The sequence below is a fragment of the Heptranchias perlo genome, chromosome 27, assembly GCF_035084215.1.
Source record: "Heptranchias perlo isolate sHepPer1 chromosome 27, sHepPer1.hap1, whole genome shotgun sequence".
Lineage (NCBI taxonomy): Eukaryota > Metazoa > Chordata > Chondrichthyes > Hexanchiformes > Hexanchidae > Heptranchias > Heptranchias perlo.
This window is the reverse complement of record NC_090351.1, coordinates 13,324,926-13,349,316: the sequence shown is the minus strand read 5'-3', so window position 1 is coordinate 13,349,316 and position 24,391 is coordinate 13,324,926. Positions and strand designations below refer to the sequence as shown.

At 43.1% G+C, this 24,391-nt stretch overlaps 1 protein-coding gene across 2 annotated transcripts in view; it reads right to left on the bottom strand.

Annotated features, from left to right (window-relative positions):
- Positions 1 to 24,391, bottom strand: part of def6a (DEF6 guanine nucleotide exchange factor a) — a 131,267-nt gene that overhangs the window by 51,841 nt on the left and 55,035 nt on the right. For both annotated transcript variants that reach the window (XM_068007364.1, XM_068007363.1), the window contains exon 3: positions 22,338 to 22,523. In XM_068007364.1, coding sequence (XP_067863465.1) covers positions 22,338 to 22,523 — 186 coding nt within the window. The remainder of the gene's footprint in view (positions 1 to 22,337; positions 22,524 to 24,391) is intronic.

Sequence of the window (24,391 nt, the reverse complement as noted above, 5' to 3'; positions counted from 1 at the left end):
ACCTCCTCTTTATCTATGTTTATCCTATCCAATATCATTACTACCTCCTCCTTTACTGCTACATTGGCAACATCCTCTTCTCTAGTGAAGACCAATGCAAAGTATTCTTTTGTATCACTAGTAAATCCAATAGGGAATTCAGGAGAAACTTCTTTACCTAGAGAGGGGTTAGAATGTGGAACTCACTACCATAAGGAGTAGTTGAGGCAACTAGCATAGATACATTTAAGGGGAAGCTAGATAAACACATGAGGGAGAAAGGACTAGAAGGATATACTGATAGGGTTAGATGAAGTAGGGAGGGGGGAGGCTCATGTGGAGCATAAACATCGGCATGCACCTGTTGGGCTGAATGGCCTGTTTCTGTGCTGTACATTCTATGTGATGCTATGTAATCTAGTACCTCAATCATACCCTCTGCCTCTACAAGATCTCCTTTTTTGTCCCTAATCGGCCTCACCCTTTCTCTGACTACCCTTTTACTATTTATATGTTTATAAAAGATTTTTGGGTTCCTTTTTGTGTCAGCCGCTAATCTATTTTCATACTCTCTCTTTGCCCCTCTTATTTTCTTCTTTAGATCGCCTGTATTTAGCTTGCTTCTCTACTGTTTTATGAACCTTACATTTGTCATAAGCCTCCTTTTTCTGTTTCATTTTAAACTTTATATCTTTAGTCATCCGGGGAGTTCTAGCTTTGGATGCCCTTTCTTTCCCCATCGTGGGAATGTGTCCACTCGGTAGCCGAACCAACTCCTCCTTGAAGGCCTCCCATTGTTCAATTACTGTTTTGGCTACCAATTTTTTGATTCCAATTTACCTGGGCAAGGTCCCGTTTTAACTCACTGAAATTAGCCATCCTCCAGTTCAGTATTTTTACACTTGATTGTTCCTTGTCCTTTTCTATAACTGTTCTAAACCTAATGATATTATGATCCCCAAATGTCACCCACCGAAATATGCTCCACTTCATTCCCCAGAACTAAATCCAGCATTGCTTCCTTCCTCGTTGGGCTGGAAACACACTAATCAGGAAAGTTCTTTTGTATAGCTTTCAGGAATTCCTCCCCCTCTTTGCACTTAACACTGTTACTATCCCAGTCTATGTTGGAATAATTGAAGTCCCCCATTATCATTACTCTATAGTTCTTGCATCTTTCTGTAATTTGCTTGCAAATTTGCTCCTCCAGCTCCTTCCCACTATTTGGTGGCCGATAGCATAGGCGTGTTAGCTCCCAGCAGCATAGTAGCTCCTCTATTGTTCCTTAATTCTAACTAGATTCTGACTTTGACCCCCTCAACTACATCATCCCTTTCCAGTGCTGTAATAATTTCTTTGATCAATACTGCCACCTCCCCCCTCCTTTCTTTCCTTCCGTATCTTTCCTGAATACCTTGTAGCCAGGATTGGCACCCCATCCACCACCCTAAACATTCACTCCCTTCACCACCGGCGCACTGTGGCTGCAGTATATACCATCCACAGGATGCACTGCAGCAACTTGCCAACGCTTCTTCGACAGCATCTCCCAAACCCACGACCTCTGCCACCTGGAAGGACAAGGGCAGCAGGTACATGGGATCAACACCACCTGCGCGTTCCCCTCCAAGCCACACAGCATGACTTGGAAATATATCGCCGTTCCTTCAAAATGCTGGGTCAAAATTCTGGAACTCCCTTCCTAACAGCACTGTGGGAGAACCTTCACCACACGGACTGCAGCGGTTCAAGGCGGCGGCTCACCACCACCTTCTCAAGGGCAATTAGGGATGGGATATAAATGCTGGCCTCGCCAGCAACGCCCATATCCCATGAACGAATAAATAAAAAAGTTTTACAAAAGGGCCTTTTTGCAGGAGTGCGTGCTGTGGTCAAACTATAACCGCCATCTGTATGTTGGCAATTACAGCATAATTACAGTTTGCACTTTAAATAAAACTCAGGGATCATAAGCAAGTCATTTTGGGAATTCCACTCCCACGCCACCAGAGGAAACCCCAAAAGCTGTGTTCCTGGCCATGACAGGGAATCAGGTTCAAGTTATTTATGCACATAGTATACTTTTACTATGAAAGCACAGTATGAACTCAAACAGCTTAAAAACAGTTCCCTGTTACAGCCAAGCATGTGGTTTTTTTACACTTACTCAATACTGGGGTGGGAAAGAAACAGGCAGGTGGGTAGCGGGCCAGGTCAGCCGGCAGCAGTGATAAATGGGGAGGGTGAAGGGCCACCTAGTGCCGACATGAGAGAATCGGTTGGTCAGTAGCAGGGAAAGATCACCTCTGGGGTCCGGGTAGTGGGTGGCAGCAGGACAGGCAGCAAGGGAAACCATCAGGTGATAGGCCCGATTTGTAGAGGCTTCAGGCACATTGCGTGCTGGAAAATAGCATGCCATGGCACCCGTCTTGACAGCGGAGCTGGAAAGACTCAATCAAAGGTGAGTTTAAGCTTTACAGGTGCACTTGACAAAAACAGCCTGATGGAAACAGCTTAACCGAAAAGTTTACAGGAACACATATGTAAGTTCTGAGGTGTGCCCAAAGTTAAGGCATCACAATGCCACCTGCACAAATTTCTGTGTCACACTTAAAAAGAGGAAGAAAACCAATCAATTCCAATTTATAGAGGAAGGTCCTTCAGAAAATACCTTCTAATTGACTTCAAGAGTAACGCAGCATTCTCTGCAGAGGTTAATTAGTCTCTGCTGTACCAAAGAATTCCTGTACAAAAACATTTGCAAAGACTTCTGAAGCAAAAGCACATCATCAAGAGCAGGCCCTGGACAAGACGCACATGAGATCTGCCCTGGTATTATAGTACGCCAAATAAGACAAAACTGCAATGGGATACATGTATAGGTTACAAGGAGTTAGACAAATTCAAATAAAGAAGCATTTCTTGTTTCATTGAGGAAAGCCTAATTAACAACAGCAACTTGCATTTATATAGCACCTTTAATGTGGAAAAACATCCCAGCACACTTCACAGAGGCATAATCAGACAAAAATGGATGCCGAGCCAAAGAAGGAGTGACCAAAAGCTTGGTCAAAGAGGTGGGCTTTAAGGAGGATCTTAAAGGAGGGGGGGGTGCGGTGTAGAGGTGGCGAGGCTTAGGAAGGGCAGTCCAGAGTGAGGGGCCCAGGTGGCTGAAGGCACGGTTGCCAATGGTGGTGCGAAGGAAGGGAGGGATGCACAAGAAATCTAGCATCATACATGCCCCAACAAATGCTGATGCTAATGATCTGTTGAGTGATGGGCAATATTTCTCTCTGGAAGCCCTTCATGTTAGTTATGCAGAAAGCCTTGAGCTTGATGTTCACATCAACAGTCGGAGGTAATGGCAAGTTTATTTACTCTAAAACTGATGGTGTTCTTTACGAGTGGTGTAAAATCAAGCTATGCAGGTTTTTCCTACATGACAATTCATTCTGAATTCAGTTTTGTTGCAGTGGGATTACTCAATAAAAAGGTCTATTCTGGGTGGGGAAGAGAAGGAATGACATTGCAGCCTTGTTTGACATGTCCTATAGACGTTATATGCCCAAAGTATTTCAGATGCAGAACACATGCAGAATTCATTTGCTTACAAGAGAGTCTGCTTACAATAAGTTCTGTATGCCCTTACTGTGCCAGCGGGGAATCAGCCATCTAATTTACTGGGTGCAAAGTCAACATCCTCAGCATTGCAATCAACACCCATTGCAACTGCTCTTATTCAAACTCATACCTTTCCAGTACCTCAAAACTACAGACAGTACTAATGCCACTACTGGCCAACAAGCTCTTTTCCATCACATATTACAATACATACAGGAAAGGGGAAGAAAGGTAGAGATAATGTCATAGTGATTCACAGCAGAATATAACTGGAAAGGAGGCAGAAACAAAATTGGAAATAATTCCATATTCCATTACTCCGATGTCATAATTTGATTAAAGCTTGTTATTTCAAAGCTTCTTAATTTACTTCTCACTACTCTTAACAATAGGCAATGAAGTTGAATTACTCAACGCTGTTAATTAATGTAGTATATTTTAGTTTACTTGTTCCAGTTAATGCAAAGTCCAAGACATGTACAAGCATGCCCACAATAAGGAGAGGCAAGCTCAGGTCACTCTATAACTGGCTTTTAAGAGGTGCATGAACACAATTCAAAAGTGATTACTCCTCCAATTCCCCTCTCTGAGGGATAACCCTGGGCCTCTCCTTCATAAACAGTGCAGTGTCATAGAGTGGTAGCATGCGGGTTAATAACTGTTTTCCCACAAACTGAACTCCTAATGTCAGCACGCCACCAGAGGAATTTATGAAAAACATCCAGAGATATGACAGTGAGATAGATACAGACAGAGACAGAGAGATAGAAAGAACTTGCATTTATATAGTGCCTTTCACCACCATAGAATGTCCCAAAGCACTTTACAACCAATGAAATACTTTTGAAGTGTAGTCACTGTTGTAACATAATAAACACGGCAGCCAATTTGTGCACAGCAAGGTTCCACAAACAGCAATGAGATAAATGACCAGTTTTAGGTATTGGTTGAGGGATAAATATTGGCCAGGACACCGGAAGAACTCCCTTGCTCTTCTTCGAATAGTGCCGTGGGATCTTTTACGTTCACCTGAGAGAGCAGACGGTTTAGCATCTCATCTGAAAGACGGCACCTCCAACAATGCAGCACTCCCTCAATACTGCACTGAAGTGCCAGCCTAAATTGTGTGCTCAAGTGTCTGGAATGGGGCTTGAACCCATGAACTTCTGACTTAGAGTCAAGAATGCTACCAGTGAGGCTTTTGATTAAAATCGTCCCCAAAGAGCAAGGCACATACAGACAAACACTCACACAGATGGATAGAGAGTGCCTCAGGGTGCTCTTGCACACTTAGTAGCGGATGGTTTGAATATCTCCCTAATGATAAGGGTGTATTAATTGGTGCTGACGTCAATCATGAATCATATACCCTGGTACCCTCAACAGTTAGGAACATTTCACATTTGTGAACTCACCACTTTTATTTATTACATCACTATATATTTGTGGAACCGATTAAGCAATCATGAACATAAGCGCGTATAGAACAATGAAGTGTTTGTTTTGGCACAGGGCAAAACAGAGTAATAAACAGTACATGGAGTGATTTTAGATGCATGTCTTGTAGCTGATTATTGTCGTAAAATTCATCATATCGGCCTGGAATTAATGTAATAAAAAGAACATGTTATAGGAACTAGAGATTTATCTGTACAAACAGATGGAGGGAATTAATATTCCAAATTTATGAGGATATCAGGGTTTACAACAATTGCAGTGCTATAATTGTTTCAGCAGTGAATATAACAACATAAGAATTTTTACGAACTGAACAAGCTCTTTCAAAGAACTGGCACAGGCATGGTGGGTCGAATGGCCTCTTTCTGTGCTGTAAGATTCCATGATTCTATGAAAGGACAATTGTTACAAACAACAATGTCCCCTTTTCAAAGATCAACGCCACCTCTCTTCCTTCTCACCATATCCTTCAGTCTCTTCTTGATCTAAAAATGCGTCTTGAACCAGCGATCTAATGGCTTATGACTGGGCGCTCCAGCTGGTGTTAGCAATGAACAATTTACATTTGTGTCTCACAGTGCTTTACAAAGGGAAAGATGGGCATCAAGCAGGAAAACAGGGGAGGGGCCTGGCGAGCAAAGGAATGGTCAGAGGAGTGGGTCTTTTGGAGGCTTTTGATGGCAGGTGTGAGGAGAAGTGATTTTCGAAGAGATTTCCATGGAGTTAGGGATTACAGTTGCGACAGTGGTGGGGCGAGGAAGCATATAAGTGGGCCATGTTCCTGAGGCAGAAGTATGCATTGTAATCATGTCACCATATAAGCCCAAACCCACTCTGTGACACTGAAATCTAGCACTGCCAGGAACAAACACAAAAGCTCAGGCACAAATCCCACACAGCACAGAGATCTGTCACGACTTGTTAGGGATGTTTTACAATGTACTGCTGGCACCACTTTAATAAGAATGAATGATTGTTATGCAAATCAGATAGGGATGCCATAAATCAATCCTCAAAATAAAATGTAATTAGTGACAATGTTCAGACATATTCATCTCTAAAGTGTGACTGAGAATATACAAAGGGAATTAGTGGCAACTGCAAACCACAGGGTGACCCCCAGACAGAGGAACTGTGCAAGCACAAGGGAGCTATAGCTTTCACGATATTGTGGCTTATTTTGCATAAACCACTGCTCCCAAGTGTATATGTCAGAAATGTCAACCTTAAAGAATCAAAACCACAAAGTATTCTCAGGCCTGAGGGATTAAAATATCCCAGATATCAGATGCAGAACAATGCCATTCTTCTCTTTTACAACAAAATTATATTACTGTTGGGTTGCACAGCGAGGACTTTGATCAGTTTTTACTTAACAGGATTGCTTTTGTTTTAAGATCCAGCTTTCAATTCCAGCATCACTGTATTTCTGATAACGCAGCTTACTCTACATCTCAGCAGCCTTACTGTGCACATTTGTGGGAACCTGATCTTTTATTACACGTTGGGCACAGTCCCACACTCATGCAGAACTTCACTTCTTACTACAGCATCTGGGTTCATGTGGTCTGGAGCAGCATATGACATTGTTTCAAATACACACTTGTGTGTTCGGAGCCAGTAAAATGTGTAGCAGATTATAAAGAACCACTACTGGTCACAATACATTCCAAAATCCTCTGCAGGCAACATGCTTCCTAATGCACTGTTCTGAGAGGAAAGCATTATTTTTACTTTAAGTACATCTTCCTGAGCTAAAATGTCCTTCACCTCAATGGTGGCAAAACCAAAGCCTTCCTCTTTGCCTCCAATGTATCTCTAACCTTGACTTTAATAACCTCTCCCGGTCCAGATTCAGCTAAATAGTGGGTGTGGGAACCATGGTACAATGCTGGATTCCTTCTACACAGTGTCCCATCACTAAGGCTGCTTTCTTCCACCTCCACGATATTGCTTATCTCTGTCTGCCCTCCCATACCACTGTCGAAACTATAGTCTGTGCCTTAGCCACGTCCAGGTCAACTTCTTTAACACTCTCCTAGTTGACCCCGCCAACCCTCCACAAAGTACAACTCATTTAAAACATCGCAGCCCACAACCTCACGCGCAGCAAGTCCTGCAGTCCCATCATCCCCTTTCTCTCCAAGCTCCAGTGGCTGCCTGTGCCTCTACGAATTGACTTCAAGATTCTCAAACTCATTTTCTAGTCCTTGCTCACTTTCTAGTTCCTTACTCACCTAAGTGATCTTCTCCCACTTTGTTTATTTACTTGCACCCTCTACTCAACAACAACAACTTGCACCTTTAACGTAGTACCAGGCCTGCAGAGAGGTAGCACAGATCTAACAAGTTACCAATATAGCTCCACTGGTGATGCTTTCAACAGTGAGCTGTGCCTAACAAAATTGCAAACCGAGTTATAAACAACAGATTGATGATATTGTTATACATAATGCAGAGGAAATCCCACCCCATGTGTTATAAATATGCATGAATCTAAAAAAAAAACTTGTATATGCAATTCTGCTTTTTCTTGCATTACTTTTAAGTTCATTCCTAAAGATGTAAAACTGCTGTGTCCCAAATGAATTTGCATTAAGTAGAGTCAATGGCAGTGGTGACATTAATGTATTTAAAATCCCAAAGTGTCTTGGGGAATCTTTAACTAAACTGACGTAATTAGCAAAGTGTTAGCAGCAATGAACCCTGCTGATTTGCAATATTTTCTGGCATCGAATGAATACGTTAGAGGGTGCACTGCAAAATAAATAAAACTCTCACTCTGCTTTAGTTTGTAGAAATATTTGTTTTTCGAAAGCGATAAGTGAAATAAATATCGTCATTTCTAAATGCAGCGAATCTGCCATTTAAAATAATTGGGACATTGCTGCAATCTATGGCATGGGGTTTGCATTACGTTCTGCTTGTCCTGACCTTATTCCAGAGTATGTCCAGTACCGTAGTTATTTCCATCACCTGGTAAATTATGCTTATTTGTCTATTTGATGACCTGATGTATTTATAGAAAGTATATTACAATTTCTTTATATGTTGGGAAATAAAGAACATTTTTCTTCCACTCCCTGAAATGAGCTTTCGGAGCTTTAAGTATCCCAAAGTAAGGTCATATTGACATCTAAACACCACACCCTGTTGGTACATGAAATGGGACAAGATATTCTGCACTAATAGAAGTTTGTGACTGAGGTCAGCAATGGTCTTGTTCGGTCCTCTAACCATTCTCCAGTTTGCTTCAGCACCAATTTACATCAATGACAATAATTTTCCACATTCCCCCAAATGCTGTCTCTCAACCAACACTTCTTTCTTCAGCTAAGAGATGGATAGTTTAGAGTCACAAACTTTTTAGCAGCTGCCTTCAGCACCACTCTGTGAGCAGGTAGAAGAGTGTGTGCTTTTACAAGAGAGGGCTTGCCCAGCTAGTTTCTTCTCTGTGAGAAGGTGAGATGCAGCACTCTGCCACTCAGCAATTCTCCATCATATGATGCACCCAGGGCAGGAGCTACTCGCATTTCTTCAGTGATAGGCACAAGAATTTTAATCTCTGAAGACTGGGAATCAAAATCAAAACCTTCTGGTTGAGGGCCCAATCCTCAATTGTTGTTGCTTAAAAACACTGAAGCTGCTCTGTGACCTGCTTCATTCCTAAGGCAGCTGACTTGAAATTGACAAATATGAATTCTAAAACCCTAGGAACCTAAATATGTTTCTTGGAAGTATCTGGATTGGGACAGAACCCCTTCCCAAATGGTAAAAGCCTATATAAGTGTGTGGTAGTTTTTTTGTGCTCAAGGAAGTGATGACGGTGTTGGGGAATGGAAGACTTTCCCATTTAGGGCATCCAGTGCTGGAACAAGAACTCCCAAGTCAGATACAATACAGCCAGTTCCATTTACTCTGCCCTAAACAACGTACATCAGAGGAGTACTCCTCACGGTATGTGGAAATTCTTCCATTTCCCACATCCTTCATTCTCATGGCCCTTCCCAGGCAAAAAACTGACTTGTGATGGAGTAATAGCAATTTTGGGCCTAGGATTTGGGTTGGGAGATGAAATTCACTTTACTTCGAAGTCTGGTAGAGCAGAGAGACTTGCATCTTGTCAGTCTGAGTTTGTGTCATACCCAGCTCCGAGAAATGAAAGAACAGTTTGCTAATCTGATATGTGTTGAGTCAGCTCTCTCGACCTTAAGTTCATCCACAGTACACTGTGAGTTTGAGAAGCTTACTGCAGTCTTTTAACAGTTCTGTTACGAATAAAACATCCAATGACTAAGCCAGATACATACAGAGCATTCTTGCTGTACCCTGCGCGTCAACTGATGTACTTTTCAGAGAACAATGTTTGAAGAAGGCGCCGAAGCAGACATTGAACAGACTGATTCTTTCGCGTTCAAGGCAGCTAACTTTAAAAGTGTTTGGTGGAAGACAACATTCAAAAAATGATCATCGATCCACTAAAGGTCTCGGTGTTTGAGACCGATTTTGCAAGTTACATGTATAAATGGGACTCTGGTACAAAACCTCACATTCTCAATGTATGTATACCACTCCTCCCAAAGCAAATTAACAAAACACAAAGGAGCAGGGAGAATGTTAGTTTTTGATTACAACAATAAAAATGACTTAAATACAAGGCTGTAACTCAAGTTAAAACAGCCTCAGCAGTCGTAGCTATGGCACTCAATAAATCATCTGAGAAGCGCAAATTGGCTCCAGAGCACAATAAACCACACCCGCCAAAGTACGTTTTCTGCCTGTTGCATCTTCAATCCAGCAAAGGGAGCTACTACATGACTTAACCTGAATTAAATTTGTGATGTGATTACCTGGCTGGAAGGCAACTTTGCAGGGAGGGGGAGAGGGAGAGGGAGAGGGAGAGGCGGCGGCGGCGGGGGAGGGAGAGGCGGCGGCGGCGGGGGAGGGAGAGGCGGCGGCGGAGGGGGAGGGAGAGGCGGAGGGGGAGGGAGAGGCGGCGGCGGAGGGGGAGGGAGAGGCGGCGGCGGAGGGGGAGGGAGAGGCGGCGGCGGAGGGGGAGGGGGCGGCGGAGGGGGAGGGAGAGGCGGCGGCGGAGGGGGAGGGAGAGGCGGCGGCGGAGGGGGAGGGAGAGGCGGCGGCGGAGGGGGAGGGAGAGGCGGCGGCGGAGGGGGAGGGAGAGGCGGCGGCGGAGGGGGAGGGAGAGGCGGCGGCGGAGGGGGAGGGAGAGGCGGCGGCGGAGGGGGAGGGAGAGGCGGCGGCGGAGGGGGAGGGAGAGGCGGCGGCGGAGGGGGAGGGAGAGGCGGCGGCGGAGGGGGAGGGAGAGGCGGCGGCGGAGGGGGAGGGAGAGGCGGCGGCGGAGGGGGAGGGAGAGGCGGCGGAGGGAGAGGCGGCGGCGGAGGGGGAGGGAGAGGCGGCGGCGGAGGGGGAGGGAGAGGCGGCGGCGGAGGGGTAGGGAGAGGCGGCGGCGGAGGGGGAGGGAGAGGCGGCGGCGGAGGGGGAGGGAGAGGCGGCGGCGGAGGGGGAGGGAGAGGCGGCGGCGGAGGGGGAGGGAGAGACGGCGGAGGGAGAGGCGGCGGCGGAGGGGGAGGGAGAGGCGGCGGCGGAGGGGGAGGGAGAGGCGGCGGCGGAGGGGTAGGGAGAGGCGGCGGCGGAGGGGGAGGGAGAGGCGGCGGCGGAGGGGGAGGGAGAGGCGGCGGCGGAGGGGGAGGGAGAGGCGGCGGCGGAGGGGGAGGGAGAGGCGGCGGCGGAGGGGGAGGGAGAGACGGCGGCGGAGGGGGAGGGAGAGACGGCGGAGGGAGAGGCGGCGGCGGAGGGGGAGGGAGAGGCGGCGGCGGAGGGGGAGGGAGAGGCGGCGGCGGAGGGGGAGGGAGAGGCGGCGGCGGAGGGGGAGGGAGAGGCGGCGGCGGAGGGGGAGGGAGAGGCGGCGGCGGAGGGGGAGGGAGAGACGGCGGAGGGGGATCTGTGCGGCAGGGAATCTAATAGCTGTTCGTTAATAATTTGCTTTATTTCAACATTTACATTTATTTCCTCAGATGGGGAATTCCACGCTGCACAAATGTCCCCTGCAAGTGGCACGTGAGTCCCAACCCCCCCACCGATAAAGCACTTTTCTTATAACTGTATGTCAGTCTAGAAATGAAGAACATAGGGTGCACAAGCAAGAAGTTTTAAAAAAACAAGCTTTATTAAAAATAATATTTAATCATTAATTAGCAGGAAAGCCGGGTAATAACCTTAAGGTCTGGTGATGAGTTAAACATTAATATTGATTTTGTAATATCCTAGAAAGACTCTAAATAAACAAATTGGAAAGCAGAGGAACTCACAAATACACGCATCATAAACATTCAGATCATATTCAGATGTATCAGTCATTGCTTTACAGATTTTCCACCAAATCCCTATGTACCAATTTGAAGTTGCAGGGTATAAAAAGGGGGATTTTGTTTTGATTCCTTTCATCCACAGTCATGTAGATTTTTTTTTTAAAAGAGTGACTATAGCTTGCTACAATCGTGTACTGCATCATGTTTGCTATTCACTTTTTCATCCAATTCTCACTGCAATTACTACAGTGGAGCCAACTTGTTAACCGAAATCTCAGTATATAAATCCTTTTCTTATTAGTCCCTGTCTTTCCAAATCGTTTAATGAACTGGATAGCCCACTTGAAGTGAATTTAAAAAGTTCCCATCTGCTGTTGAGCTGAATCAGCAAATTCTATTTGTGATCTTTTCCTGTCCTGTTTCCATCACTTGTGCGGCCTGTTCCGTTTTAAAGCAACACAGCAGTGTTCATATCGTAGATGAATGAACTGCTAATCAGTCAGCTGTGACATTCCACCAGCCTTGCTGGCTGGGACAAGTGTTTGTTGCTGGAACATTAAGCACCCAGGTCTTGGCCTGGGTGGTTTGGATCAGTTGTCCAGTCAGCTGTGATTTTCAAAATTGCTGCGCTGGTTTAAAATGACAAGGGCAGCAGAAGTAACAGGGAAATTAGGAGAAAACGGCAAGGTTGATTAGAGGAATAACTGAATATGTTTCGCTGACAAATGACCTATTCTCTTAAGTGGGCTCCATCAATAAAATGTGGCATAGGAAAACTGTTTTTAGCTAAAGGAGTAATATTGCATTAGTGAGTATAGAAAGTAGTCTCCCATAAATATTATTCAGTCATTTGTCATTCTTTCAATTAACAGCATTGAACTTTACACAGTAAAACTAAAGGGCTAAAATTGTATATGGTTCTACAAATGAGTTAACTAATTACATAATCATACTGTTACATTATAAATGTTAAAAATAAATGGGGCTTGGGTTAACACACTGTGCTTTAACCCCAGGAACCTACATTTACATCCAGTCCAGACTGATGAGACGAAATTCTCCTCTCTCTCCCACTCAGATTCTCGTGATTATGACATTCAAGGACAGGCAATTTCAAATTAAAGAACATTTTAAAAAAAGTAATCGACCGGTCACATTTTTAGGTTTGTACACTAGATATTTTATTGGGTCCAATGTCACTTGTTACTCCCATAAGCGAATCACGTGTCCCCTACAATTCAGAGTTCTGATGAAAGTTAATCAACCTAAAACGTTCACACTGTTTCTCTCTCCAGATACTGCCTGACTTGCTGAGTGTTTTCCAGCATTTTCTGTTTTTGATCCAGAGTGCATCTTTTCCCGCCCAATATCTAAATAAACCTGGGGACCATACCAGAGAACTCTTTCTCTGTACGCTGGGCTACTGGAATGTATCACGTGCCACCAATGTGATTCTCCTCTCTTTGAAAGCAGATTGGAAATACACCCTTACCAAATCAAGATGCAAGCTTTATTTACATATGACAAATTAGATAACAGTAAAGAATAGTGAAATAATAAGCATGAATTATGTACACTTCTATATCTTCCTCAATATATATAATAATGATGCCACTCACTTTCTCTCTATACATGCTGTAAAATATACTCACATTTTACTCAGTGGAACAGGCTGCTGTTTGAAATCTAGCTCAGCTATCCTGTTGGCTGGCCCTTAAAATCTTAGAACATAGGCCTTTGGCTGTTTTCTGCGACATTCAAAAGCCTCATTGACCACTGATTGAAATTGGTTCCAAATATAATGGTGTAAGAGGAGGGCTCTGATCTTCAAGTTGTTTGTCAGCAAGCACGCCAGCCTATTGATTATCCTGTCCTCTTCTCAAAAGGTCACAGACAGAGATGTCAATCAATGCCACTACCCCAGGCTGAGGTCTATTCTTTGATCTGTGTCTAGGTGCCATGGAACTAACTCCACTCTATATAGCGCCTTTAACATAGTAAAACATCCCAAGGCGCTTCGCAGGACATTATCAGACAAAATCTGACACCGAGCCACATAAGAAGATATTAGGACAGGTGACCAAAAGCTTGGTCAAAGAGGTAGGTTTTAAGGAGCGTCTTCATGGAGGAGAAAGGTTTCAGGAGGGAATTCCAGAGTTCGGGCCTAGGAAGCTGAAGGCACAGCCGCCAATGGCGGAGCGATGAAAATCTGGGATGCGCAAGAGGCCAGAATTGGAGGTTACAGAGATAGGGAGGGGCGAGGCCATGGAAGAATTTGAAAGCATGGACGAGAATTTTAAAATCGAGGCATTGCCAAACTAGGAGCCAATGAGGTCAGTGAGCACAGGAGTGATGGGTGAATGGGACTTGGTGCGAATTAGGATACAGGCAGCAGAGTTTTGGATGAGCTAAAGTTTACGGAGGGTGCAAAGTGGGAGTCCGGCTTGGAGAGCATTGGAATAGCCAGGTCTGGAGGTAATAAAGGCATGGATGAGGGTTTCAGCAGATGATGAGCTGAGGCAGGGGTGGTTAACATAGTAAAACGTCCCAAGGCACTTCACAGGACGTTATCAGACAAAATTTGACACCAAGCCACATAAGGAGATATTAGGACAGGTGCCCAAAAGCTGTTAAAAGCCAGCAGCTGTTGAAATACATGCCTCCAGGCTAAATTGATACAAGTGTTGCAAGGTCTTGTTCACTTGTCACCAAAGACACAGACTTAAGCAGAGCCACAGCACATAATTCAAACATAAACAGGGCTATGTGATTGGTTCAGAGATATATATATATATAAAAACACACACACACGTACACATATATACATATATACACATGTACACATACACAGACTTATACACACGTATACACACATATACACACATGTGTGTGTATATATATATATATTATATGACAGACAGCTCCTTTATGAATCGAATTGTCAGGTACTTAAATCTAAGGAGCCCTAGCAACAGTTTCAGGGATATTTAAAAATAGTTGAATTGTTCAAATCAGAGAGAACCAGCTTTTACCTTCATGAGTTGAGTCAGACCAGTGTAGCTCCCACAGTAGTGAGAAAGATAACAAAAGAATCACTCTACACATAAAATGTTAATTCAGAAGAACAATAATTTAGTATAGACATTGCAAACATTTTTCTTTTTGAGAAACCAGACAGTGAAATTTCTACTGTAAATATAAATGTGTCATGTTACAGTTCATCTACTGTTAAATAATTTTGCAAAGTCTGAAACAAAGTCTGCGATTGTGCTGCTATGCTGCTTTTCGTATATGGGAGAAAGATCCTGTGGAGGCTACAGCAATGAAAGAAATGTTTTTCTGTTCATTATCCTGGGTACATTACTGAAAGCTTATCTAAATATTAGGGCTAGTGAAGTTACTCGAGGTCACCGGGAGTTGGGTCTCCCATATGAGAGTAATCAAAGATATTAAAGCTGAAAATTCCCAGCCCCTCCAACGACTTCTACTGCCATCACACAACAATACTGTGCTCCAGCCAGCAGTATTACACATTCCGCCATCACGAAACACCCACCCTTCCAGCAGCACAGGTACCATTGTATCCCGTGGATCACTTGCGTTGCCGTCTACCCTGATAGGTAGATGGTGGGAATGGGATTAGGGGTTTTAAGGATCGGATTCTGACCAGTGGATATTAGGTGGTCCAGAGATCGTCATCACTCAGGGAAGTCTAAAGTAAGGGTAGGAAAGACCCAAAAGCATGGAAGGTGGGAGCAGCCCAAACTGTGGGGTCCAGAAAAGCACTCCTGGCCCCACAAAGATAAGTTTTGTACTTAACTTTTGGAGCCTCCGCTTCTGCTCTGAGGGTTTCTACTGAGCGAAGTGTTCACAGCGATCGCTCTGCTCAGTGGGCCATTAGAATGGCTTTGGAGTCCAATCAAAGTGATAGGACACTTATTTGCATATATTTAGGAACCGCCCAGGAAAACAGTGGTGTGAAAAAGACCACAGGCCAGGCATAGAGCGCTAAGTATGTCCAGCCCGTGGTTTTGTATACCACTTTCATTTTAATCGCCGGGCAGAGAGTTAAAATCCGTCTTTATATCCCTGTCCGATGGAACTCCTTTATTAAACACCTCCGTCCAGCACCTCCATCTCTGCTTTCAAAACCCTCCTCTTTGACCATGCCGTAAGCAACCCCCACCCCCCCAACCATTTTGTTCCCCTCTGCCTCCCACTTAGTGTCCATCTTCACCCTCTGCCCTATAAAGGCTTGTAGATGTTTTAAGGAGTGTTATGAAAAAGCAAGCTTTTGCAGTTGGACATCAAAAGAAAGCAAACTGAAAATTATGGATGCAGGGCTAACCCAGAATCATTAGCTGTCATGAAAGGCCTCATGAAAATCACTCGTCAGTGAGAGAAATGCCAGGAAGCATAGACTGGTACGAGATTGCAATCCTGAGGCAAGAAGCTGGGCTGCCAATGAACATGGTAGAGCTATCGGGTCTTTATCATACACTTTATCAAGCCCACCAACACTAAGCACAGCATTATTCCTGCTCACTCCTGTTTCCAATAATCATGTGTTAATGATTAATTATTTGAAGTATATCACATTTAAACACAAAACACATAATGGCTGGCCCAATCTAGCCTTCCTTTCCAACTAGACGCAAACAACATTTTGCATGCTTAAGCCAACAAATTCCAACAAATAAAAGGAGAGGCTTATCTGTCAACACTATTACCAGAAACCAAAAGGCGTGCTTTATACTGTTTGCTGCAATACAAGTAAAATCCTATCCCTTGCCTTGGCGGGTGGGAACTGCTGTAAAAAAAGTCAAAAGTTGCACAAAATCCAATGTGACCAGTTTATTGAGTTATTTGTTCAAGTAGGAAAGTACCCCAGTTGCCAATTTGCAGTCAGCAAGTCACAGAGTTAATCTTCAATTCATAATTTGTCTCAAATTCTCTGAACTTGTTTAATAATCTGGCAGAACTGATTGTTGGAAAATTACATTTTCAAAATATATACTTCAAAAAGCAATTCATTTGCTGTAAGGCAATTTGGGATATCCTGTAAGGCGCTATATAAATGCAAGTTCGTTCTTTCTTTAGGTTTATTATACCAGAAAACACCAAGGAGTTCAAAATCAAGTCTTTATCAAGCTCAGTTTGGTATGGCCTAACTAAAGGCAAGAAGACCCTACTCAAGGGTTTCCATGCTGATGTTAAAATTGACATTTTTGTAAACACCAAGAAATTTGTAGCAAGACTTATTTTCTGTAAAAAGGGGATTAGTCTCAACCAAAAGTACATGCCCTAGATTTCCTTCCCTTTTGTAACTCCAAACACCTTCAACTTAGACATATATATTTATATATATATATAAAAAAGTGCATTAAAATATTACACCAACACACACGGTTAAATGCAAATTTCTGTGTTGCACTTAAAACTGGAGGCAGAATGTCCGCAGTTTAATTGACCTTCCCAAGAATAAAGCCAGGGTTTTGACCTGATAACTGACCCGACCATTCATTTCACCAACGCAGAGCAATTACTCCTAGTCAAAAAGGGAAACTCACCTACACTTCAGCAACATAATACAATGGGCCAGAATTTGCTGCCAAAATAATGGTGAGGCTAATGGCGCTCGCCGTTATGTATGTGTAAATGGTATGTTAAGGCGAAGAGCAGATGCGCGGATAAATGTGAATATCCAAAAATTACTGTCCGAGTTGCGCCATTAGTGTCGTGAAAACGGCATTTCACTGTCTGCTCACCATTGACATGCATTGACTATGATAAAGTTGCTGTATTTGCATGGTAGATACGAACTAAACCCGCCACAGATATTTAGAGCTAGTGCCCTTTTAACAATGCGGTAATTGTTAATTACTGCCAATCAACCTCTCTGGCACCGAAAATTAACTATTACAAGTGTGGAGTCTCATTCCTTCAGGATTTGAATTTTTCCGGGGGATTTTAAAAATGTCAAATTTTAATTTTTTTTCTTACTTTTCCTCTCGGTCTCTTTTATCTCTCTCAATCCAATCTTTCTTTCCCTCTCTTTATTTCTCTTACTGTACCTGATTTGACATTGAATTTAGCCCCTTTAATTCGCCCTCCTTCTCAGTCCTTCCTGTGTTTATTTCCAAATCCTTAAATCTCTTTGGTTGATGAGATACCCTGTTATTTGCCCTGTTCACTCAGGTCCCAGATGCCGTGTTTCCCTCACTGCTCCGTTATCAGCTCACACTTTCAGCAACTTTGTGGGCAAAATTTTCTGAGATGAAGGGTGCAAGGGGCAAGTCTAACTAATGGCAGGTGCCGTTAGATGCCCTGCTACAGCAAAATCTGACCCATTATGTTTACAAAACGGCATCGTCTTTGAGTTACTGTGAGTAACAAAACAGGACGCTCATTACTAAAAACAGTGCAAGCACATACATCACACTTTAACAATCTTAAAAAAGGGCCAAAAAAGCCAAAGGCTTAAATGCTGTGGGATCTTTTACACCCAACTGCTTCTCACCAGCACTTTCTAATCTGCAAAACTCCCTAGTCAAACAACAATTAAATGTCAATTTAGCTTTTTTACTTAGGAATTAGACTTTAATTGGTTTTAAACATATAAAAAACAAAAAGGCCAATTTGAACTGTAACTGATGTAACCACTGATTTCAGGAATGAAGAGCAATTACCCTTTGTAGCCTTAAATAGAGAGATTTGCATTCATGTAGCACCTTTCATGACCTCAGGTCGTCCCAAACAGCTTTACAGCTAATGAAGTACTTTTGAATGTAATCTCTGCCTCAGTGCTGCACTGGAGTATCAGCTTAGATTTTGTGCTAGAGTCTCTGGAGTGGGACAGGAACCCACAACTTTCTGTTGAGACGAGAAAGCTACCTATTGAGCCACGGCTGAGACACACCTACACTTCAGTAGCAGAATAACACATTTTGTATTAAATAATTCTCCTGCCCTTATCAGACAACACATCTTCACACTTAATGTGAGCAGCTCCATAGGAAAGCCACTGATTAAGATTATTTTGATATATATACTCAGTAACCACTGTTAACAAATCCAAGCTTACAATACGTAGATTTAAATATCCCAAATAGTATACAGGGTTACTCAGTGGCAGAGGTTCCTAAACTGGGGGGGCATGATGAGGTTATTGGGAGGGGGCACAAAGAGCTGCTGGCTATAACGCACTAACGATTAATGCCTGCAAATCCTATTCTCCATTGGTGTAGCACTCCTCGCAACTCTCGCAGTTCTCGATTCCTGACTTTTCTATCTCCAAAACTGCATCTCTATCCCCTGCAAACACTTCAGTTTAAATGTGTTTCATGCAGTTTAAAAAAAGTTGTTTTCTTTCTGGTCTGTACCTCTGTGCAGTATAAATTCCAATTGGAAGTGCTCATGAGCCCCGTGGTCCTCAATGCCATTGAGAAAGTAACAAAAAGCACCCCCTGCCTCCCAACTCTGCTTCAAAAATCTGTTTTAGTGTTCTTTGCCCTGAGTTCTACAGCTCTGTGAGACTAAGTTTTTAAAGCTGGGCATCATTCTTGTGGCTCTTCCAAAACCCCTACATCACCCACCATGTGAGGGGACCAAAACTGGACTTTAAATGTACAAGGACAAAATGGTGTGCTTTGTACAATATTGAACAGTCCAATTAATACAGCCTAATATCCTCTGTGCTTTGGTTATGGCTTCTTGGCATTGGTCTTGAACCATAACACCAAAATCCTTTTCTCTCTCAACCGATTTCAGATCTGTTCCATGTAAGTGTAAGTATACTTGGTGTTGCACCTGCCCAAAAGCATTGCACTGCACTTACTTGGATTAAATGCCAGAGTTTAGCCTATTCCCCCAGTGCATCTAAATCTGCTTGCAGAAATTTGATCTCCACAGTCCTAACACTTGCACTAATTTTTGTAACATCAGTGAACTCGGGAATCATTCCACCAACACCCATATCTAGGCCGTTTATGAAAATAATAAAAAGCAGTGCCCTTACACCGATCTCTGCGGAACATCACTGATAACTGGCCTCCAAGCAGATCCACAACCATTATTAAGAACAATCTGCTCATGGGACTGTAGCCAACTCTTAATCCATTGCAGCAACTTCCCACCGATTCCACAACATTCTGTCTTGTAGAATAATCTATGCTGAGGTAGCTTATCAAAGGCTTTCTAAAAATGCAAGTAGACAATGTCTACTGGGATACCCTCATCTACCATCCCAGTAACTTATTTAAAACAGCCTAGCAAATTAGTAAGACATTACCTTATTTTCCAGCTAAGCCTGACCACAAGCTTGACTCAACCTCAAACAAGTGCTGTTTATTTCAGCAAATCCCAAATAAGTTAACAGAATGACTCTCTACAATTCAGTAATTCACATCCCAGTTTTACAAACTGAGGCAAGAGGTATAGCTTCTGAAACTGTGCCACTGGAGCAATGACGCACCAACCTGGCTCTACTGTGAATACCACTGCATATCAGGTAGACCTCGGAGAAAGGGGAGGGGACTGACTAATTTCTTAACATTGCTAACTGTATCACAATGAGTTGAAAAAATAAAGTTAAAAGTATCAGAAACTGTACATGCTTAAACACAGAAAGTCCAATATACTAAATGACCATCGTTCACTGAACACAGGTCAGGCTAAGATGTCGAGTGGAAAATTTCACATAGTCTCATTTCTACTCTATTTTAATTTGACTTTCTTCCCGCCCCTATTTTTGACCTCAACATACCAAAGGAGAATGTGGTTTGTGTATCACATACTCTCCCACAACTAAATGCATTGCATTGAAATTGGTATCTGCTGCAGAGACTTGTATCTTAAAGTAGCATATTTCAGGCAGTGCTACTAAATTATAATCGTGTTGGTTACTAGTAAGCCGAATTAATTTAAATATATTAATATAATCCATATGACATCCATCTATGACAACAACTGAACATGTGTAATTTTGGCCAGAATGCCGAGCTTCAAGGAATCTCAAAAACCTCAGACCTTATTTAGTTGTACCAATTAACTCAAAAGGGCTGGGCAATGATCTTTGGCCAACGTAGGAGGGATGGGTCATGACAGTGTGGTAACATGGCAGGATTAAGGAATGTGGACTGTATAATGCTTATTGCATCTCAGTTGAACGATCTCCAGAACAAGCAGTCTTGATAACTAAACATATGTGGGGGAGACTACTCAGAAGTTTGAACAGTATGCCAAGGTTCCTTACCTCCAAACTCAACTTGAGCTAGCAACCAGGGAGTTTGATGGAGTTAAAACCAGTGGGATATGGGTGCTGGCGGCAGCCTAAGAGGATAGTTTCAGTATTGCTGACAGGAAACAAAAGAAAATTTGGGTTCATTCAGGTCTTAATGTTAAACAGGCAGCTGGAGAGGGTAACACCAGCTTTTGGATCGATAGACGAGGTAGAGTTGGGGTCATCAGCCATTGGAGGTATTGAGTTGCCATTGTTGCAGCAGGTAGGAGCATAACCAAGAGACTGTTAGAGGAGACACGCTGAAGGAAGATGAAATGATTGCGTCAAATGCACTGGATAAGTCAATTCACCAACAAGACTGGAATTACTGCAACGTACTAGGAATCCTGTCAACTGTTTTTCAGTTTTCTTTATCATGGAATCTCGTGGAACTGGGGTAATGAGTGAACAGAGGGCCTAAGATGATTTTCATCGAACAGCCCTGCTAAGGATTAATAGACCTCTGCACATTTTGTGACTCAATCATTCTAATGTTATCAGAATGCCCTCTGACTTAAACCTTTCGCCACAGAATGTTGAGGCGAAGATATATTCAGCCAGGGACACAATCCAAAGACAATTTTCTGTTGCTATGTTTAGATGATTTTTGCTTCTTTCCAAATTCAAGAACTTTCTATGGCAAGGCAGTGGGTGTTTCAGTATGGTTTTTAATGTGCACACAGGTGCAACCATAAACAATTAAACAGTCATTTTATCTTTGAAGCACATCCAATGTTGTTGCCTACTTTAGTCAGACATTGCCCAATTCATGAATGTATATTAAAATGTTAACCTTACTTTTGTATTTGCATTCCACATTTTTTTGACAAACTAATATCTAGGTCACTTACAACAAGAATTCCCTTAAAAAAAACACTTCTGGAAGAACCTCAACATGAGCAGGCAAGTGAACAATTTAAAACATGTCCACGGCTTCCACTACTGGAAGCATTTATAAATTAGCACAGCACCCCTACCAATCAGGAATGACATTTAATAGTGCTGTAATACACTCTGGACACACGTGAACCAGAAATGGGTTTGTGTTTCTTAACCTGCCTACTTGAGGTGTTCCAGCCAAATAATTTGAATTTTTCACTAAATTCCAGCTTACATGCATCATCTAGGTTGATGCGTCAGTTTGACATCAAGTGATTTTACTTTTTAAAAAAAATGACAAGTAATCTTACATTGTTGCCTAATTCAGGAATAACAGACAGTTTAACATGCGCATAAAGCCAGCTGTCCCACATCCAACACACCCAAATCAAGGGCCAGTCTTTCAGGCTAATTAGAAACTGTAAAGAACACAATGTAAAGGGTAGCTATGTGGCACTAATGTTCTACCATTAGTGTCCAGCACCATGGTGTAGAGGGACACAGGATCCATCACCCACTCTGCTGAATTCCCCATCTCAGCCTGAGGGGAGGCCAGATGTGTTCCGGCGGAGGTGAGTCGTTCACCTAATCTATATTGGGGAGCAAAAGGTGGTGGTAGAACAAATGGACTCTTGCTGCCATTGGCACTCTATCAATTTAAAAGTGCCAACAGACAAAAAAAATTATCCAGGAACCCCCCCCTCCCAAAAAAAAGAAAAGCAGTAGCCACACCCATAGCATTTAATTCAAGTTGAAACCAATTCTGCTCAAAACAATTTCTAGAAAATTCTTACCTCATCAGGAACCATCACCAGTGGATACTTGTCCTCAGACAGAAAGTTGAAGAGGCACCACAGCCTGAAGGCGTCATGATCAGAAATAGTGCAGTTTCCATTCTTGTCGTGTTTATAGTTCTTCTTAGCAGATAAAGTCCAGCAGAGTTCATCAAAGCTTTCTTTGGCAAAGGCGCCTTCCTCAACCTGAGTAAGACAGGTTTACATCTAGTTTACATCTAGTTGCTCCAACCAGACACCCATTTTGAACTAAACTTCCTTTCACACAATATTCACAAAGGGGAAGTCATGTCCTTTGCCTCCTCAGTCAGCTCTCTAACCCACATACCCAAGTAAAATTAGACTTTCTCGTACTTGGCACGATTGACCTATCAAAATAAGATTACATTCTATTATCTATAAATTTTATACATTTAGTAATAGATCCATTTTTTTTCTACGATTATATTTCTGGAACTTTCATTACTATTTCAAAAATAAAAGAAATATTACCAGCAGGAGTCATACAGATTTGAAACATCCTGACTGAACCTGAATGTTCATTTTAAAAAGGTTCCAGTGCTCATTCGCGGGAAAGATTCATATATGTTGTATAAAACAGTGATGATAATTTCTAACCAGAATGTATCACTAACACATTTCTATATGTCATCACAACGACAGTGACATATATTTTTGGCAACATAAGACTAGTTGGAAGCTTCCTAATAGAATTCTTACATTGTGCATGCAACTAACTTTAATTCTGATCCTTCCTTCCTATTTACTCACTTCTGTTAGGTTACCAGAAATCTACATAAATGTAACTTTATCATTCTGATAATGGTTATACTGGTTATAAATGATCTTTTATATAACAGGTACGGATAGAAACCTGGGGGCGGGGGGGGGGGGGGTGGAGGGCGGGGAAGGAAGGGTTCTTGACGGGAGACCAGCAGAACCCCTGAAGAAATGGTGGAGACCTGGCTGTGCCAAGAGTTTCCTCAATGATTTCTATGGGACAAAACTTCTGTCTACCCTTTACAAGGAAAATGATGGTTGGGGGTAGGAACTCCCTAATCCTGGAGTGCTCACATCTGCTTCACAGTCAGGACCTGGCTTTTGTCTGGGCCACTACGCTGACTGAGAGGAGGCGTACCGGCCTTCACAAGGGTGCACGTGAGCCCCACTGGTGGGGATCCAGGCCAGTCTGGGCCCCCAATGACACCCAATTTTTATGATGTGGAGATGCCGGTGATGGACTGGGGTTGACAAATGTAAGGAATCTTACAACACCAGGTTATAGTCCAACAGTTTTATTTGAAAATCACAAGCTTTCGGAGGCTTTCTCCTTCGTTAGGTGAAGTGTGGGATTCCTTGAAGGTTACCGCATTTGATTGCCTTGACAACGAGCAGTTGGAAAGATTATCTGTAATCACCAGGCATTGTTCTCTGACTATAAATGCGGTAACCTTCAAGGAATCCCACACTTCACCTGACGAAGGAGAAAGCCTCCGAAAGCTTGTGATTTTCAAATATAACTGTTGGACTATAACCTGGTGTTGTAAGATTCCTTACATTACCCAATTTTTAATAAAATGTTGGGAGATGGGCCCCCTTACTAAGGAGGCTGAAGATATAGAATCATAGAAAGGTTACAGCACGGTAGGAGGCCATTCGACCCATCAAGTCCGCGCCAGCTCTATGAAAGAGCAACCCAACTAGTCCCACTCCCCCGCCCTTTCCCCGTAGCCCTGCAAACTTTTTCCTTTCAAGTACTTATCCAGTTCCCTTTTGAAGGTCATGATTGAATCTGCCTCCACCACCCCCTCAGGCAGTGCATTCCAGATCCTAACCACTCGCTGTGTAAAAAAGTTTTTTCTCATGTCACCTTTGGTTCTTTTGCCAATCACCTTAAATCTGTGTCCTCTGGACCTTGACCCTTCCGCCAATGGGAATAGTTTCTCTCTATCTACTCTAGACCCTTCATGATTTTGAATATCTCTATCAAGTCTCCTCGCAACCGTCTCTGTTCCAAGGAGAACCACCCCAGCTTCTCCAGTCTATCCATGTAA